The sequence below is a fragment of the Centroberyx gerrardi genome, chromosome 21 (assembly GCF_048128805.1).
Source record: "Centroberyx gerrardi isolate f3 chromosome 21, fCenGer3.hap1.cur.20231027, whole genome shotgun sequence".
NCBI classification, from domain to species: Eukaryota; Metazoa; Chordata; class Actinopteri; order Beryciformes; family Berycidae; genus Centroberyx; species Centroberyx gerrardi.
The window spans coordinates 7271793-7291171 of NC_136017.1; the positions used below are offsets into that span (position 1 = coordinate 7271793).

The following is a 19379-nucleotide window of genomic DNA, read 5'->3' on the forward strand; positions in this document are numbered from 1 at the left end:
TTATATACAGAATTTGCATATCAGGAAAATATTTTCATCAGATTCTATACATCAACCCCCCCCCCACACACACACACACACACACACACACACCACCACACACACATACACACATTCACACACACAAAATGTGAGTTGAGAACAACTGTACCAGATCAGCCTGTGAGATAAGCACTAAAATGCATCATTAATTTAACTGTATTATCATATCGTTTATGGATTCTGATTCCTATCACTGGTACCCTGCTTGTCTGTGTACATCTCAGTTTTATCTCTGCCCACATAAAGAGTCTTTATCGTTGGCACAGAGTCAGAAACACGGCGGTTCCCAAAGTGGGGTCCTGGAACCCCCATGGGTCCTTGAGAGAGTTAAAGGGGATCCGCAGCAACATGAGAAATACTTTAATTTCACCAATACTTTTGAAATATGCACAATGACAGAATGCATGAATTTGGCTGTATTTTGTAAAACTGTACTGAGGACGTGTACAATTCGATACAAAATCCCCTCATATGGGGGTCAATAGGACAACATCATATGGTGGTCTGTCAGCTAACATGTATCTATATGGGGTCCTTGGCATGTAAAAGTTTGGGAACCCCTGTGTATACATATGCTGTCAAGACTCAGGGACAAGCAGAGCCCACCTTCAAGAGGCATTGCAAAGTGTCTTGCTCAAGCAAATTCAAAATTTGAAAATATTCAAATATGTTTTCAAATTTTTGCATTTGCATGAGCAAGACACTCGGAAGAACATGAGTTTTACATGACAGCAAACAACAATACCTGAGCAGGTGTGTGCAAATGATGCTTGTGAATAACAAGGGGAAATAGTTTGTCACATCCTTGTATTTTTTCCTCCAAAACAAATTTAGGAAGGGCAAATGTAAATAGGAGTGGAGGTGAACACATGGGATGTTAGACTGGGTACCTTTTTTCTCATTAGCTCCAAAATCATACAAGGGAATTAGATTTGTTCCTGTAATTTTTACAATTTCTATAATTTGTACATTAAGGAAACACCATATATACACAGCAGTTGTACATGCAGTACAACTACACAAAATAATGTAATTTTTAATTTTAATGTAATGTAATTTTAGATGTTTGATGTAATGCAGCTACACATCACTGCTGTAACTTGAACACAAAATTATTGTTATTTAGATCAATAATTCAATTAAGTCAATATTTTAGTGGTCAGCTCCAAAATCAACTACATGAAAGTTATTCACTTGCTACAATCACTTATACACAATCTAACACAGAAGCATGGACTATTTACTGTAGCTGAATATTGGTAGTGGTAACATTGGTGTCACTGTGGTTAACTTGCAATAACAATGTAAGGCATTGGTGGGATTTTAAACAGTCAAACAGCCCCCTCCTCTCCTGCAGTCAGTCCTGAACTCACAGCTGTTGCAGTAACAATCTGTTCTGTGGCTCAAACCTTCATATTACCCCTATCACCCCTCCTAGTACCCCTCTCCATGCCACCTTAAATGGGCACTTAGCCTGATTCCCTGTCATGCTATTTGGATTCTTTGGTAAGTGGAGGACGCATGGAACTGAAGAGTTCATTTCCAAAATGCTAGATGTCCATTTTGGACAAGAGTCATTACCTGAAGTTCATTTATCAGTATAAGATGTAGAGGATCTAATCGGTAAAAAGTGTTTTGTAAAGCAAGGACTTAAAGGATAACACCGGTGTAATTTTAGTGTTTTTTCCTATCACCATTATTGCCCATGAACAGTGTAAACCCAGCAATGTATTTGCCACAGCCTGAAGCTACTACTGTTTGTATTTTTGGTACTGTTTGTTCCAAAAATACATTAAAAACAGCTCAGAGACATACTGCTGCCTTGGCTAACATAATACATCATGTTGAACAGCACACGTATTGCAGTTTTTCCTAACATACCTTTACCACACAGCTAATTATCAAGTTTAATGGGGATTGTATTCACTTTTTCCATTACTGCACACTGTTACTGACTTCTGGTGGTGGAAACAAAACAAAAGTTAAAACAGTAGTAGCCTCTGACTGGCAAATACATCAGTAGGTTTAGACTTTGGCGATCGGAAAAAACTAAAATTACACCGGTGTTATCCTTAAAGTTAGCTGCTATCATTTAAAAAGTACTATAGTTAGGGTTAGGGTTAGGGTTAGGGCATCTCATTTTGGAAAAAGCTCTTCGCTCTTCACACACAGCAAAACTAATACGACCCATCATCCACTTTAATCCAGTGTTGTTGACTCATCCAACCATAATCTAACCTGGACGCAGCCATTGTTTGGGTCGTAGCGTGCTGTAAATCTCCTTACATTCCCATGAATACATACATCTGTTTTTGCATGGATGGCCCCCGGCTACAGCTGCAGCAGCATAACAGGGTTACGGTCCAATTCCATTTCAATTTTGCAAGTAAATCCCTTTTCCACTTTATGGAAACAAACAAGAAAAAGAAAAATGTAGTAGAGTCAAATGATTTTGTTTTATTTCTAGATGAGGATATTCAGCAGTAGAAACATGAAAAACCTGGGGAAAAAACACTCTACCTTTACTCCTTGGGTCTTATGTTATAAATAATCAATAATCAATTAAACAAGATTATTCTAGGTACATTTGGTACATCTGTTGTCTGGCTTGCACTTGTAAATCTCTCTGGATAAGAGCATCAGCTGAATGCCTAAAATGGCAATGGAAATAATACTTGAATATCTAATATCATGAGTGGTATGTCTTTTTAAAACGTTTTGTTCAAAGATGAAAATCACCAATCTAATGTATTTTTGCACAAGTCTGTTCTGGGATTTAAATTAAACAGATTCTAAGCCCTGGATTCTTTATTTTTCCTCTTCTGTATCATTCATTATCTCTGGATGTAGCAGTATTTCATACAGTATCATGTTGATGTTAATGTGAAGAACTGTGTTGCATGGTTATTCCAAATTGTTGCATGGTTTCTCATCTCCACTGTCATCATTAAGTGTCTGAGTTTGGTAGATTTCTGACATACAAATTACATTTTTATCTTCCTGTCCCTCTATTTCTGTCTTTTTCTCTCTGTTTCTCATTCTATCTGTGTGTATCTCTCCCTCTCTCTCTCTGTCTCTCTCGCTCTCTCTCTCTCTCTCTAGCTCGCTCTCCTCCAGGCTTGGCCAAGACTCCTCTTTCAGCACTGGGCCTGAAGCCACACCAACAGGGTGGATCAGGTCAGTTTATACACACACACACACACGCACGCACGCACGCACGCACACACATGCACACACACACACACACACACACACACACCATGTATACTGTTTATGTTATGGTATAGAGCTGAAATGTTGGGTTCGGGAAGTAAATTTCCTGTTTCCGGTTTCCCGTTTTTTTGTTATTATTATTCCCAAGTTTCTTGCGAAGTACTACACTAGCTAAACTCGCTTTAACAAGTTCCCACCAATCGACGAAGTTACCATAGAAACAACAAATAACAACATCACACATAATGTTGATGTTTTTTTTGTAGAGATGAGGAGAAGACTGTGCACAGTGGCAACAATCGTCACAAATCAGTAATCACTATTATACTATTATAGTATTTAGTATCACTGTGTAAAATGAGGTAAAAGGAATCGATGACATCACTCGCACTGCTGTATGGGATAAGCGGTTCATTCCCTCTTAAAAAATGTTATGTACCCTTGGCTTGTTTTTCGTTTTTCATGTATATTTTTTTCTTAATCTATTGTTACAAGATTCAAAACTTAAAACTGTTTTTAGCATGATTTTCTGTAATGTCTATGGAGAAAATGAATGGGAAATTTACCTCCAGAGCCCAAGCCACTTAAAACACACAGCTTCACTGCATAGCACAGTATCTTGGCTCTCTGTAGCTCAATGGGTAGAGAATGGCATTAACAGTGTGTTGGTTAGGGGTTCGACGCCCTCTGCTCCTCATGCTCAACACTGTATTCACTCATGGTACTTTCAGCATTAAAGCTTCCCACCAAATATTAATTGCTAAGTTTGATCTCGCCCCTTTCGTAAGCGTTCACACCCTCCAGTTCTTGCTTTGCGCTCAAGTGTGTCTTCCCTGTCTTCTCCTCTTCCACACATCCTATCTCCTCCTCCACTTTCTTCTTCTCTTGCTTTCTGTCTTTTTCCGCTGTCAGACTCTGATTCTAGTGATGGAGAACAAGGTAAGGGCATTTAAATGGCAATATGCAGCACGCTCCCCCCCTTCCCCACCAGAGTCACAGTGTTTGGCCCAATTAAGGATATTGCAACTCTTCTTTGTTTTTGATTTGTTTTTTGTTTTTTTACCTTTTTTTGTTTTTCACTGCAACCAACTGTACTCCCTTTCAATTCTGCATCCCACCTGAAGAGTGTCTAGCTTTCCACAGAATGTTTTTGTTGTTTTTGGGAATGACTTTCACTGACTTTCTGTCGCTCCAACTCTTTCTTTGGGTCCAACACCCTGTAATTGCATCCCATTTGGTTCTGGGCAAAAATGTCAACAGCCTAATGTCTGACTGAGCTGGTGCTGACTGTATGTGTGTATCTGTGTGTGTGTGTGTGTGTGTGTGTTTTCTCCTTCATTCCCCTCAGATACCCGTGGTTTTGGGGACTCAAGAACACAGCCGTTCAACGCTCCCCTCTCCTCCAGTAGCCCCATCCACAGTCCTGATGGGTGAGTAGCACCAGACCTCCAAAGAAGATCAGTAGTTTGTTGTGCTAGGAAGCTCAGTTAGTACAGCCTTTAACATCAGGAAATGTATCCTCTATAGTGCCACTCAGTCTTAAGGCATCTTTTGAGCCCTTTTTTTGAAAGAATGTGTCCTTTAACATCATAATCACTCCAATTAAAAGTAAAATTGGATAAAAACATGCGGCAGGAGAAAGCAAGTTATATAACATGACATGCAGTCAGAGAATGACAAAAGGGCCTTGTCATTTAAAGTGTAAAAATTCATAAGTCACTGGCCAGGCACTGATGTGTATAGCAAGTGTATTGATCTGTGGATTCCCTTGTTAAAGAGCAATTGCACATAGGGGAGAATTTAATTTCATTTATGGCAATGTTGGAAAAGCATAATTAAAAGTTTTTGTCCCTCTATCCCAGAGTGTTTTAGTGTTGAACATTCAAACAAATAGCTTCCTGAGTAATTTGTTGACCAGCATAAGTAATAGTAATGTACTCATTTTAATGATCTGAATTTATTGCTGAAAATTCAAAAAACAAGTCTTCCCACAATCTGCACTTCCTCATCCAGCTGCAAATGTATGATGCAAAGAGCATAAACAGATTGAGATGAAACAAACCCTTCAGTCTGATGTTTCTCATGTGTCTGCAGGAGGAGGATTGGTTCCTCAGACAGCGCCCAGCACAGCCCCGCCCCCCCCTACCCCCACAGACCCCCGTCCCCCGAGGGTTCCCAGGTCAACATCATGGGGGTGCACACCGTCCCCGGCAGCCCCAACACCCTGCACCGCACGGTGGCCACCAACACGCCGCCGAGCCCCGCCCTCCAGCGCCGCCTGGCCAGCCAAACCAGCCCGGCGCTGGCCAGACACCCTCCCCCCGCCAACGTCCCCTCCAGCCCTTTGATCGGCCGAAACCCCAAAACGGCGGGCGCAGCCGTGCCTCCCAGCCCTCTGATGGGGCGCCGCCCGATGGCGAGCGGGCACAGCACGCCCGACGACCTGGGGCCCGCGTCTCGTCAGGGGAGCGCCCAGCCGCCCGCCACGCCCGCCTTCCCTGTCTCCCCGCAGCTACCAGAGAAGAGGCACTTCACGCCCGGCGGAGACCCGGAGAGGCCCAACGGGGGGGTCGCGTACGGGACGATGGACAGCAAGAACCCCACGCCGACTCCGGCCGGCGGTGGCAGCCCTCCAAGCGTGACTGGCGCACACACGCTGCCAGACCTCTCCAAGTTCTCCATATATGGTGAGAGCCAGAACGAGACAAAGAGAAAGGGGGGAGACAGAGACCGAAAGATTGATTTCAAGTTAAAAGTGTGTGTTCATCTGCGTCAACCAGAGCTGAGAGATGATTTTTAGCTCATCTAACGTCTGTGTCCTCAACAGTGGAGGGAAAAAGTACTTAAATCCTTTACTTAAGTAAAAGTAGCAATACCATAATGGAAAAATACTTCAATAAAAGTAAAAGTATTTGCAGTAAAATGTACTTAAGTATCAAAAGTACTCATTTAAATGTTAAATTAGTGTTAAATTATTGATGCATTAACCTGTCAGAAGCATTTTAATGTTGTCGGTCTAACTGCTCCATATACTGTTGGGGAGTTTAAACTCTAACAATGCAACATATTTTATGAGCTTATTGTATGTTTTGCATGTAAAACCTTATTCTGCAAAGTAACTAGTAACTCCAGCCGTCAGATAAATGTAGTGGAGGAAAAAGTACAATATTTCCCTCTGAAACGTAGTGGAAGAAAAGTAGAAAGTCTCACAAAATGGAAAAATTCCTACTTACTTGTCCTTGAGTACTTGAGTAAATGTACTTAGTTGCTGGTCTTCAACAGTAATCATATTCCTTGTCTCTTCCCTCCATACAGATGGCTATCCAGACATTAAAATGAATGTCAAGTTTGTCCAGGACACCTCCAAGTACTGGTACAAGCCGGACATCTCCAGAGAGCAAGGTGAGCGCAGCAGCCCCCCCCCCCCCCTCCCTATGAATTTATTGATCTCAAAGTTAGAGTGTAAAATAACAACAGCACAGCCATTTGCCAGCTGATTCTGTATTCTCCCGCTGTCTTTTCTCCTCATCGTCTTTGCCATTGTGTTTATCCCATTTTCTCCTCTTCCTCCCCTTCCTCTCATCGATCAATGTCGCATCTCTTCTATGTTCATTTTTCTTGCTTCTGCTTTCTTCTTCCGTCTCCGTTAAATTCCCTTGCAATGCTTCTACTCTTCTTCTTCCCCTCCTGCTGCTGCTTCTCCTCCTCGTCCTCCTCTTTCTCCTCCTTCCAGCCATCAACGTGTTGAAGGACAGGGAGCCCGGGGCGTTTGTCATAAGGGACAGCCATTCCTTCCGCGGGGCCTACGGTCTGGCCATGAAGGTGGCCTGCCCTCCACCCACCGTCCAGCAGAACAAGAAAGGTAAAAAATATTGAAATAAAAACTGACACACATGTTTGCTGGCGTGAAAGTAAGAAGTTTCAGTCATTTCAACATGTTTCTGCTTACAGCGTAGCTATGTTTTTGTGGATAGAATTATCTGTGTATTCAAAATTACCAAAGCCAATGGTTTGAGGGGGGGGGGGGGGGGGTCTAAAAGAAAGCTATCAATTGAAGGGGGTAAACATATTTACTGTTGAAATTATGCATCTCAACACTGTGTTCTGGCATTTTCTAAATTACACAGACTGGCCCAAGGGGGGCGCTAGAATTAAAAGAACACAACAAGGTGACATATTTGTTACTGATTGACCCAGAGGGGGACTGCATCTTTCAGGGGGGGGAAAACATGTTTACTGTTGAAGATGAAGATGATGATGATGATTATGATTATTATTTGTATTATTATTGTTATTAGTTGTAGTAGATGTAGTAGTTGTAGTAGAATTAGTATGATATATGACGGCTAAGATCAGGTGAATATTTGTGATCAAAATAGTTTCTCATGACACTGTTGCTTCCTCTGCTAGTTGGTGACATCACTAACGAGCTGGTGAGGCACTTCCTGATTGAGACGAGTCCCAAAGGCGTGCGTCTGAAGGGCTGCCCCAACGAACCCTACTTTGGTCAGTTTACAGCGCCTCTTTTGTTCTGCCACAAACCGTCTAGTTTGTAGATCAGCTTTTCGTTTGATATCAAAGTAATCCAATTTAACAGCGGTATAACTTTGTGTGTGTGTGTGTGTGTGCGTGTGTGTGCAGGTTGTCTGTCTGCCCTGGTGTACCAACACTCCATGACTCCACTGGCTCTGCCCTGTAAGCTGATGATCCCCACCAAAGGTCAGCGTTACCCTCCTCTTCATTCCTTTATCTTCTTTTCAGTCAAATCTCCCTGTTCACCGCTCACTGACACAATCCCTGTTTTATAACTGAGGGCTTTCACTTTCTGAAGCACGTAATGCACATGCACATCATACGCTGTGTTACGCCACTGGAACCCAAAACACATTTTTAGGCCAATATTTACAAACCAGGTGGTCACAAGCAAACTATAGTGGCCTGTGCACACAGTTAGATGAATCATTCCCCCCAGGATTGTAGATTTTCTCTGTGAGTATTATTATTATTACACTTGACGTGTTTTTCTAGAAATTGCAGGGCAATTTGTGGCGTATTTACTGTTTATGTACCATAAAAGTTTGATGTTTCATGTAGTGTCAGAGCAAAATTCTGACGTTTCCATGGTATAATTGCTGATAATGCTGTTTTCAGACTTGAGGCAATTACAATTCTGATATTTTTTTAAAGGATATAAGTTGTTTATAGGTGAATTTTGTCTTAATAAAAACAAATCTTCTAATTGCAATTGAAATTCTATAGTGGCACTGATATTTGAGTATCAACATTGGACTATCCAAATAAAGTGTTTTTTTCCATCCTGGTTGGACAGTAAAGTGCTAATCTATTATATTCTATTCTGTCACTCACAGACCCAAATGAGGAGGCCCTGGAACTGGCCACACCCACTGATCCAGTTGTTGAACTTCTGAAGCAAGGAGCAGGTGAGGATGAGGAACTGCAATCCCATATCCAGCATCCATAATATTTTTTCCAGGGAATTGACTTGCCCAGCGATGTGATGTCAAATCACATCAAACAGTTTCACAACACGGTGAAAATCAAACAAATTCATGGATTCTCACAGCGGATCCAATTCATGCTTTTGATCAAGCATTTACAATCAAATCAGTTGTGCACCTCGTTCCACATCTTTAATTTTAACCTTCATTCAACCAGAGATTCATGATAATCATTATTTTTATAGAATCTCTTTTTCAGGTGAATTTATTTGGGGTCCGCATTTGTCAGGTTTCTCTGAGTCGCGGAGCTGAATTTGAATCAGTGACCAAGTCTTTGCTTTACAATGAAGTAAAAGTCAAACAAGATTCAACCTCAGCATCCGTAAACTGCCCAGATTTACTGTTTATAATGAGGCAAAAGACAAAATTAAGAAATTCTTACTCTAATATGCTTATTAGTAACCTGCTCTGATCCAGAGTGGCATCAGTTGATTTAAGGTGCAGGTTGTCAGTGGTGTTGAGGATTGTCAATCCAAAATAGTTCAATCAGCTACAGTCATTGCCATTGCATTTATCCTGCATCGGTCCCACTAAATACAGTTCTTCCCTACATGTCATACAGTACAGTTGAACCACAAAGCATATTTAATACAAAACAATTGCAATTAGCTATCTATGAAAACCGCAGTATAAGTAATTGTAATTTTACAAATATATATGGAGGTTTCTGGTACTTATTGAAACCAGTTCCCAGTGTATCTGCTCACACACTGTCACCTTACATTGCAGTAGGTCAGAAGGTTCCTGAGGAAGCCCATGGTAAATACTGGTTTGCACTGTTCTGCTGCATCTTGTCTGCCATTTCTTAAAGCCTTTACTTTGACAGAATGTGAATGTTTTGATGCCTGCTCTAACAGAAACAATGCTTTCCAATTTTTTTTTTTTTTTTTTTTATGAGTTGCAGTTACGCCTCCTTTTTTCCACTTGCAGCTCAAAGCCATTTAGATTTTGTCTTGAAGGAAAAACAGCTTCAAGTGTTCTGTGCTCTTTAGGAAAACAAATGCATGTGTATTGAGAGTGATGTACTCACGTATTCAAGCCTTTTATAATGTATTCTTGAAGTATTACCAACTGTTTGACTTCATTTCCACACTGTGTTTTGCACGCTAGCTACAGTGCAGCGCATGGGAATATCATAACTGTACAACATCATTGTAGGCTTGTGAAACCCTCCTCACTGCAACTCCCCTCACCACATGTTGAGCTGCATGCACATCACCTCTGATCCAACAGCTGGCTTCTAACAGTGACTCTCTCTTATTTCCTTCTAGCGTGCAATGTTCTGTACATCAACTCTGTGGACATGGAGTCTCTCACGGGGCCTCAGGCCATCGCCAAGGCCATCAGCCAGACGTTGGGAACCAACCCTTTGCCTGCCGCAACCACCGTCCACTTCAAGGTGTCCACACAGGGCATCACCCTCACTGACAGTCAGAGGAAGTGAGTAGACACGTGCTTTAATGTCCAAGACTGACAAAAGTCTAGAGAGAACCAGTACCTGGCTGTGACCAAGACCTGCAAGATCTGACCAAACCTCTAAGATCACGCCATAAATGGAGACACAGGCATTAGACACACATAGCGCAGGTGTAACTCTGGTGTAATGTCTTTCATTTAGGTGTAATGTAACATTCACATGGCTTAGAGTGTAAATGATGCGTGCGCTACACCTGCACTACACTAGATTTATTTTGTACACATTCATGCATTTACATGTTAGAGGATGTCTGCATCACCTGCCTTGGAAAGACAGCCAAACCCCAGGATAAATAACAGAATTGTCAAATACACTCAAGAGTGGTTCACCAAGCTTGCCAAGACGCTAAAGAAAGTTTTGATGTCCTAGTGTGTAATTTATCCTTATTTACAAATCTAGATATCAGCCAATTGTAATGCTATGGAATGCATTGTGTGGTGAACAGATCCCTCAAGTGGACAAAAGTGGGTACTGCAAACTGAATGCTCTGAATCAAAAGATAGGGCATTCATTGCAAAGACAAATAATCATTTGAAGCATCTGAGAATCAAAATCTATCAATGCAATTGCCTTTGACTGTTTCAAAATATCCTGCAGTTACAGTTGAGATGTGCCTGTGTTGTGTCATATTAGCAAAAAAAACAAAAACAATAGCCTGACAAACACATTAAGCTGTTTTCATAGGCATAAAACAAAAATGGTTCTACTGTATATGCTTTCATATTGCTTTCACTTGCTTAGGTGAACATTGTGATCAAAGTAGGACATCAGAAAGTTGTCTTGGCAAGCTGAGTGAACCATTCCCAAAGCCAGGAGTTATTTTTCCAGGACAGGCATGCAGACGTCACAAGGTAGATTATTATCGAGTGTTGATATCCTCTAACGCGTAAACACATGAACATACTGTATTTCAGCTGCAGTGCAGATTTCCAAGGTAGGTGTTGCAGGTACTGTGCTGGTTCTCTAGGATTTTTGGCAGGATTTGACCCCCATACGCCTGCAAACACTCTCTCTCTCTCACAGCACTCTCTTACTCTCTCTCTCTCCCATGGTTTGTACACACACACACAGATGCACACATATTTACCCATAAACACACAAACGCACGCATTTGCATACACACACTCACTCACTTTGTTGATAGCTTGTGTGATCTCTGATTTCTCTCACCACAGGATTTTCTTCAGGCGGCATTATCCCATCAACACGGTAACCTACTGTGATATTGATCCCCAGGATAGAAAGTAAGTCTGAATTAAAGGACTGTTTCATGTGCAAAAAAAAACGTAATGAAAAACGAAAATGAACTGCGGATTTTCTTTCATTTAAATACATTTCTTGCCTTTTCTCTCCATAGATGGGGCAAAGAAGGAGGCGGCTCAGTGAAGTAAGTTTAGAAACCTTTGGAATTGTACAGATAGGGATAAAATATAAGTACTTTATTTATCCCACATGGAAATTCCTCTAATACAAGAAAGATAATGCACAAATCCACATATTGACATACTATGGTGCAAGGCCACATCTTGATTGCCTTTGTCCATTTAGCATTTTGCCCCAGTTGCTCATACTGACATATTGCACATAATAACATAATGGCATATTGACATACAGAACCATTATGCCAGTATAACCCTTGATGCATACTAAACCAGGTTCTTTTTCTCAATCCCACCAGGCTTTTTGGATTTGTTGCACGGAAACAAGGAAGCACAACAGACAATGTCAGCCACCTGTTCGCTGAGCTGGACCCAGATCAGCCCGCCTCAGCCATCGTCAGCTTTGTCCTCAAAATGATGAAGCGATGAAACTCCAACGTCCGAATGGCAGCGGCCATTTTGATATTTCCCCTCTTCATTGGTGTCTTTTTCGCCAGGACTCGACGATGTCCTCTTTTTTTTTTTCATTTCTGTTCCCTGTCGGTTGTAGTTTGTTTCCGTTTCCCTTCTCCTTTTTTTTCATTCTGCGTTGCTGGTTTGTCTTGACTTTGGTCTTTTTTCGAAGAAGTCTCAGTTCGAAGGATTTGGTGTGGATCCAGACTGGTGCCAGAGGACGTGTGGTGTGGAGTTGTGAACGTGACAAACTTGGAGGCTGTTGAAAGGAGAAAAATTATTCACAGGGTAACCTGTACAAGAGGAAAACGCTAGCTAAAGACTAAAGGAATAAAGCGAAGTTCAGTGGGGGAACAAGTAAGGACTCATATATGTTTCAGGGTTTTTTTGGATTGATTTACCAAAGGTAGTTGCAAAACAAGTGCAAGAATGAGGTAGTCTCTTAAGCCATTATTTTTTCTCTCTTTTCAAAAGATGAAATGTTGAACAAAAAAAAAAAAGAAAAGAAATATGGTTTCTTCTTGAACTTGTGTCTTCAGGAAAAAAAAGTTGGCCTTGACGGCTTTTAGCAAAACAGTGTCTGAAGACCTTATGCATGTTAGCTTGATCTTTAAGCTTGGTTCTTCTACCTTCCACAAAAGTCATTTGTGAAATCCTTAGAGTGGTCATTTCCGGGCCTGTTGTGTGTTGGAAAGGGCTCTGCAGTGAAACAACGACTGATCTAAACTCCAGACCAGACTCATCAAACGCCACACTAAGGTCACCGCACTACGGTCAATGCAGCCACACTTGCATCACCTCGGCCTCCGGTCCAAGCCTGATCGCTCCCTCCCCAAACTCGCTAATTGTTTCTGGATCGAAGGTGGATTATGCTCGCCTGCAATCCGAGAGGGCTCCTGATTCGGGTTTTTGCCGTGGCAGACAGAGAGGGACGTCCTGTCCACAAGATGGCGCCATTCAGTCAGGCTTGGACCCTGCCCCCAGCGTCACGTAGACTCGCCCGTCACCAACTGCTTGCAGTAGTGGATCTGTTCATAGACGCTGCCACTGAAACACACTGGAAAACGCCAGGGACTGGCCCCATGACCTGGACCTATGCACTGTTCTGCATGTTGTAGTCCCAAATGCACCCCCTCCCTCATAGCTACGTTCAACATCACCCAAAACATTCTATGCTGTGTGCTAAAATGACTTAAACCTTTAGACAAGTACACTGAGGTTGTATGACTTGTCAAAGACTGCATGAAATAGACAACATTTTTGTACTCTTCTCAGAGTCCTAAAAAGAAGTAGACAACCCATTGTTGAAGTAGTCACATGGTGGTGAGATGCAATATTTTTACTGTTTTTGTTGTCCATTTGAGCCAGGGTTACCTTTCACTGTATCAAGGACAGTCTAGTCTTTGTTTTTGGTTCCACAGTGAATTTACCATGTCGTCAAAATTTACATTTAGATACCTTTAGGGCAAAAGGAAAAAAAAAACAAGGAGTTTCCACACTGTGCGCAAATGCCTGCTTGTTGAACACATGCTCAACCATTCACAATAAGCTAAGGAAATTGATATTGATATAAATGTACATAGATATACTACTTTGAAAGGTGACATAGCGAAAAAGTATTTATTTTTGTTGCTTTGGTCCCTCATGATTACTCATATATACATATATTGTACAGTCTAGATAAAGAAGATTACCTAATGGGTTGAGAAAAAAATATATACTTATTTTGGCTAATGATTTCAAAGTCTGACGATTTTGAAATGTGTTTGAATATATGGTGTACATTACTTTGTACATGTATATGTTTGTTTTGGCTCGTCATGTTTATCATTTTGCGTTCTCTGAGAAAGAGGTAGGGCATGAATGAGATAGGAGCCAAGAGTTTGTACAGGGAAAAAATTGCATGGACAGAAGCATCTGAGTGGGTTTCAGCGAGGCGAACGAACGCGTCGGTAGCTCTGAACGTTTAACCGAACACGGTGTAGACATGCAAATTCATAAGGGAAGCACGGAAAAGTGTTTGGAAGCCGAACCTCAAATGCAATATGAAAACAGCTGTATGCACCCATAACAGTTACGATTATGATTTGCCAAAGATTCAAACACTTAACGTCTATGCTGACTAGCTGCATGTTGCTTTTTTTATGTTCATAAGAAACATTCATATTGAGCGACACAACAACTTCTCAGTTATCAGCCATTGTTGTGTTTCACGGTTGGTTTTTATCGTTTAAACTGCTCACCTCTCTCAGCTCTTGCAACTGTTAAGTGTAACTTAGATGAACTCTAGTCTTTGAAGTAACTCTGCTTGCACTGGAGCGGTAAAAGCTCTTCCAGCGAGGACACTAAGGTCAAAGGTCAAATATTAGGGCCCTATTAGCACTATACAGTTGGACACTCAGCTGAAAAGGTGGAGTTTTATTGTTTTGTGTCCCATCTCCATAACCTGTTCAAGAGGGAACAGGCCTAAACCTGCTGTGCCCCCCCCAATTCGGAAGTGTGTAAACAAAGCACTTATAGTCACAACACCAAAAGAGAGAGTGACATAAATTTCATATGGGTGTCACTAGTGTTCAAGGCAAATAAAGTCTCACCATTACGCTAAAGCTCTACGGTTTCAGCTCTGTCGAAGCTAAATCTCAGACTGCCAAAGGTGTCTTCTCCGGCCCTCTCGAAAGTCACCGTTTTTTTTTTGTTTTTTTGTTTTTTCCAGTGATTTATTTATTCTTATTATTTATTCTTTTCTGACATGTTTTTAAAAATCCTTCTGTTTTGTTGTCGCATTATCACACTATCACAGTTGTCAGTGTTAACAAATGGAGGAATGTATGGTGATGCTTTACTGAAGGCAAAGAGGTGCAGTGCAGAGTCGTGCCGGCCTTATACCTCCGATTTACTGACAAGCTATCCATGGCTTTATACCATTTGTAGTCATTGGGGAAAACAATGCAACATTAAATAAAAGTTAAATCTAAAGATCTTACATCATAGGAAGAACTCTTGCATTGCACCTGTTGGTTTTGAGTAAAGAGTCACCTAGTTGTTTTAGTGAAAAAGAAGTGATTTCTGTGACCCCTATGTACAGATGGGACTTGTTGTATGAATGTGCTACTATGGATGTACAAAAGGGTCTCAGGTTTGTTTGCGCTTATCATTTACATTATATTGTCATGGCTTACCTGTTCCTAAGGAGAAAAAAAAACATTAAAGCAATACAAATCAGTTACAGTAAATCATACGGTTGTACCTTCGGTTTTTGTGTTTCATGATGAGTGGATGTAAATGAATGAACTCATGATCAGATGACAAAAAGCTTATTTTATAGATTAGAATCAATTGTTTTTAGATCTAAAATAAGTAGGTTTTTTTTATTTTCAAAGGATCCTTGCTCTGTAGTTTTTATTTTCCGATGTTGTGGGAGTCAACCAGTAACCCAGTAACCCTAATCCTTCCTCACTATTTTGAGATTGCTTTTCTGTCAGGTGTGCTGAATATGCAACACCTTGGAGTCGGCCATTTACCATGAAGAGTTGCTGAGCAGCAGCCTGGTCCAACACAGGCTCAAGAAGTTTCATGAACGTGTTTGTCACATGAAAAGGTTAGCTAAAGGTTATGTTTAGTCACAAGACTTTGGTTAAGGTTTGGCAGCTAACACAATTTGATAAAGGTTGTGGTAAGGCTTCAGTCATGGTTCAATAAGTAAAGCTTTTGCTGAAAATGAAAACTTCCCTCTCTGTACAAAACATCTTTGAACAAGTCACGAATTGAAGAGTTGAAGGTAAATATATACGACTCCCTAACCCTAATCCCTATATGTTTCTCTCACTTATTACTATTAATCATTTGCATTTAAAGACATAGTGCTCATTTCACAAAATTTCATGAGACCAGGCTAGAGCACATATGTGTGAACATAGATCCATGCACCCATAAAACCCATAAAGCTCAGTGACACTGGGAGTCCCAAGAGGTGCTTCAGTGGTAAAGGAAACTCTAAAGTTTGTTAAAGCAAGTCTTGGCCCTTAAGCTTCCCATTTTCTGTTTGAGTTTTTTTTTGGTCTATACATTTTTGGATGTTTTCATGGGGTTTCTTAGAAAATCTATTTTGGCCTTGGCAACTTTCAGTGCCTCCCCCCCCACTGCTGCATTTTAGAGCCTTTTGACCACATTTCTTGGTTTATTTTAGTTGCTTGTTGGAATGATTCTTATTAGTTCCCCTTTGGAGCAACACTTTATTTGATTTGGTTTAGTAAGGAACATAACAATAGGTTGAAGCACAAGCATAATAAAAGAGCAAAGAAATTGGTGTCAGGTGTGTTTGGCCCTGTTGCTCCTATACTGAACCACTTGAGGAAATCCTGTTAATGTTACAGAGGAAACAAAGCAATTTACAGAGCAGTAGTAGTAGTTTGTGTGTGTGTTTTTTCTTTTGTTTGTTTCTAAGTCTGAGGCCGACGCCCCACTCTGCGTAATGCGAATATCATTAAAGTGCCGTGACTTTCACACGACTGCAGACAAGTGTTCAACTCCCAAATATGCATGACACACTTCCCCGCTGACGAATTACGTATGTACCGTCGCTCTCCGCTTCATTATGAGCTGTAAGGGAGGCACGCGCCAAGACGCTCCACCAAGTGCATTATGGGCCTCTTGGCTGCGGCCCGGCACAGCTCCGTACGCGCCAGATATCGATTTAACCTCAGGACACACAGATGCATGTAAAGGTAACAGGCTGTGGATGAAAGGCGCGCTCCCAATTCTGTCTGCAGCCGATCTGATTTGATTTGATTTGACACCTTTATTTGAACAAGGAAATCCCATTGACAGCGAAGTTCTCCTTCACAAGCGATCCCAGAGCGCAGAAATACGGTTTTGCATTTCAATAACATGAAACGGGGAGAAAAACAAAACAAAATCAAAACACAGAATCTGTCAAAGCAATGAAAACAGACTGAGAGCTCGGATATCAGACCAGTGGCCCGGCGGTTAGTGTCCAGCCTGATACCAGGAGGCTTGGGGTTCGATCCTCCGCCAAGTCATTGCATTAAAAATTGGGACCATATGCCTCTCTGCTTTGAAATCAGCTCCGAGAAGAGATGGGCAGGGGGTCAGCCGCCGTGATGGAATGACACGCAGTCCGGGGGTCGGTGCACCTAAGATGCTTCGCGCCAAAGAAACGGCCGAAGAAGAAAGGGGAACCGGCCGCTTGGCTCTCGGCCCGCGAGCTACCGAGGCTCGAATAAGCCTTACTCAGCAGTTTCCCCATTTACTTTGTCAAGTAAAACAGGAGCATTCTTCCGACTTCTCTTTAGTTCCAGCAGATCTGAGTCGTGAAAACTTAATAGGCAAACTTGATAAATTTTATTTTTTATTTTTAAGGCATTCCATAGCCAAAGACAGATTTCTATTTATTTGAGTTGCTATTGGCTATAATGGGATTTAGATGCTTGTGAGACTGTATTGAATAAGGGGTCATTCTGTACTATAAGAAAAATATATAAGCAATAGGAAGTTTTGCTCTGGCTTTGCAGCAAGAGAAGGTCGATTTAACTTTTAATTCAGTTTACTGTGAAGCAGAAGGACAAACAGCAGTCAGAGGTTTCCAAGCAGAAGATGCTGCATGGATGAAACAGCGGCTTGAAATTGGACCAAGAAATTATCATTACAAAAACTTTGAACTGATATTTCTTCCCACTGTCTGCACTTCAACCACACTTTAATCTCATAAGCACTGTGTCATTTCACATCCGATGTAATACTAAGTGTAATGAGCCAAAACATTAATCAGGGTTAGGGTTGGACTGAGGACTGTTTATACAGTACAGTCTTCTGTGTAAGTCTAAGAATAATAATACATCATTTTGACCTGGTACCAGCATGTTTTGATATATTAATTTCACATTGATAATGGCAAGTCTTGACTCATATTTAAAAACATTTTGTCTCACACAGCCACAGCCAATTCCAAAAAAAGTTATCAATATTGTGTTCATCTTTCTAGCTGATGCTTCAAACTCCACTGATGTTATTTGCTACCTTTAAAATACATATTTCATAAACATCTTAAAGCTATACACCTGTTTTATTCTTATATACCTGTTTATATTCCTTTACTATTTGCTGCTGTTGGGCTGAAACCTGGTATCTCCAGTTCTGGTGATGTTTGTGTTGTTGTTTTTTTACATGAATTGAAGGTTTATAGTCTTTTATGACTCCAGGCCCCATAAAACCCATTCAAAACCCATGATATCATTTCAAAAATCAATCTGGAAAGGCTGAAAAATTGAACCTTTTGAAGATTGGGTGTTTAATTGGGTGTTTCGAAACACCCACCACTCCACATCATGTTGGGAAACATTTTATTAATAGGAGGACTGGAGGAATGTTTCGGTACACTTGGAAAACATCAAAACAGTTTGATTCCCTTAGTATATGTGTGAAGTCAAAACTGCGATTGACACACCTCTCTTATCTCTTGTATTTAATGAGCCAAAAAAACTTTTCAACTTATCAGTGCGTTTTACTGAACAGAATGTACAGTGGAAACGAGCAGCATCTCACCCAGGTTTGACCTTCCCACACACAGACCGTCGTTTTGGAAAAACCTGACCCCTGCACATGCGGATGCCACTGGACTGTAAATACTCAAACAGGGGAAAGTTCCCACTGCGCTCTTATCAAATGGAAACATCAACCTGCTTGTTTTGGTTTGCCACTCCACCTCCTCTATTTTATTTCCCCAAGAGGAACGGATCTTATTTTTGTTAGATAAAGAAAACAAGATTAAACGGGAGCGATAGGTTTAATCTTCTGTGGCAAACTCACAAAGCATAGAAGCAGGTGCTTACTAGAAAGCGGGGAGTGACGTTAAATGCATAATTGCCTTTTTTTCCCCCTACTTCCTACTGCTACACTTTCATGACATGGTGCTGACATTGTCAATACGCTGGCCATCTGATGAAGGAAATCTCTTCTAAGTAACCAATGAAAACTCATCATAATCTCCTACTGGCGAGTGCCTGCCGACCAGGAGAACACTTGATTTAGGTCATTTGCAGTGGAAAACACTCCTAACTCCTGTCATATCCGGCGTTTGACCGATTCACGGCTCCTGAGGGTTTCCTTAAGATAACAGTGGTGAGTTCAGGCTAATTAGGGGTGGAAACGCTATGCTGGGCTTCTCCTCACATCCACATGTTGATCAGGAAGAGGCCAGAGCCTGAAAGAGCCTGAAAACGGGCCAGCTGTTCCGCTGCCAGAGCGGCTCTGAGAGTCTTGTCTTATCCCGGCAGCAGC

General features: G+C 41.3%; 1 protein-coding gene across 1 annotated transcript in view; it reads left to right on the plus strand.

The window, feature by feature from the left end:
* The window catches only part of tns1a (tensin 1a), a 51352-nt gene extending 36033 nt beyond the window's left edge, over positions 1-15319 (plus strand). Inside the window, exons 13-24 of the mRNA XM_078290996.1 lie at positions 3145-3219; positions 4604-4685; positions 5350-5942; positions 6571-6657; positions 6989-7117; positions 7666-7761; positions 7897-7974; positions 8625-8696; positions 10046-10214; positions 11427-11495; positions 11609-11638; positions 11930-15319. Of these exons, the coding sequence (XP_078147122.1) occupies positions 3145-3219; positions 4604-4685; positions 5350-5942; positions 6571-6657; positions 6989-7117; positions 7666-7761; positions 7897-7974; positions 8625-8696; positions 10046-10214; positions 11427-11495; positions 11609-11638; positions 11930-12059 (1610 nt within the window). The 3' untranslated portion in view covers positions 12060-15319. The remainder of the gene's footprint in view (positions 1-3144; positions 3220-4603; positions 4686-5349; positions 5943-6570; positions 6658-6988; positions 7118-7665; positions 7762-7896; positions 7975-8624; positions 8697-10045; positions 10215-11426; positions 11496-11608; positions 11639-11929) is intronic.
* The last annotated feature ends 4060 nt before the right edge of the window (positions 15320-19379 follow it).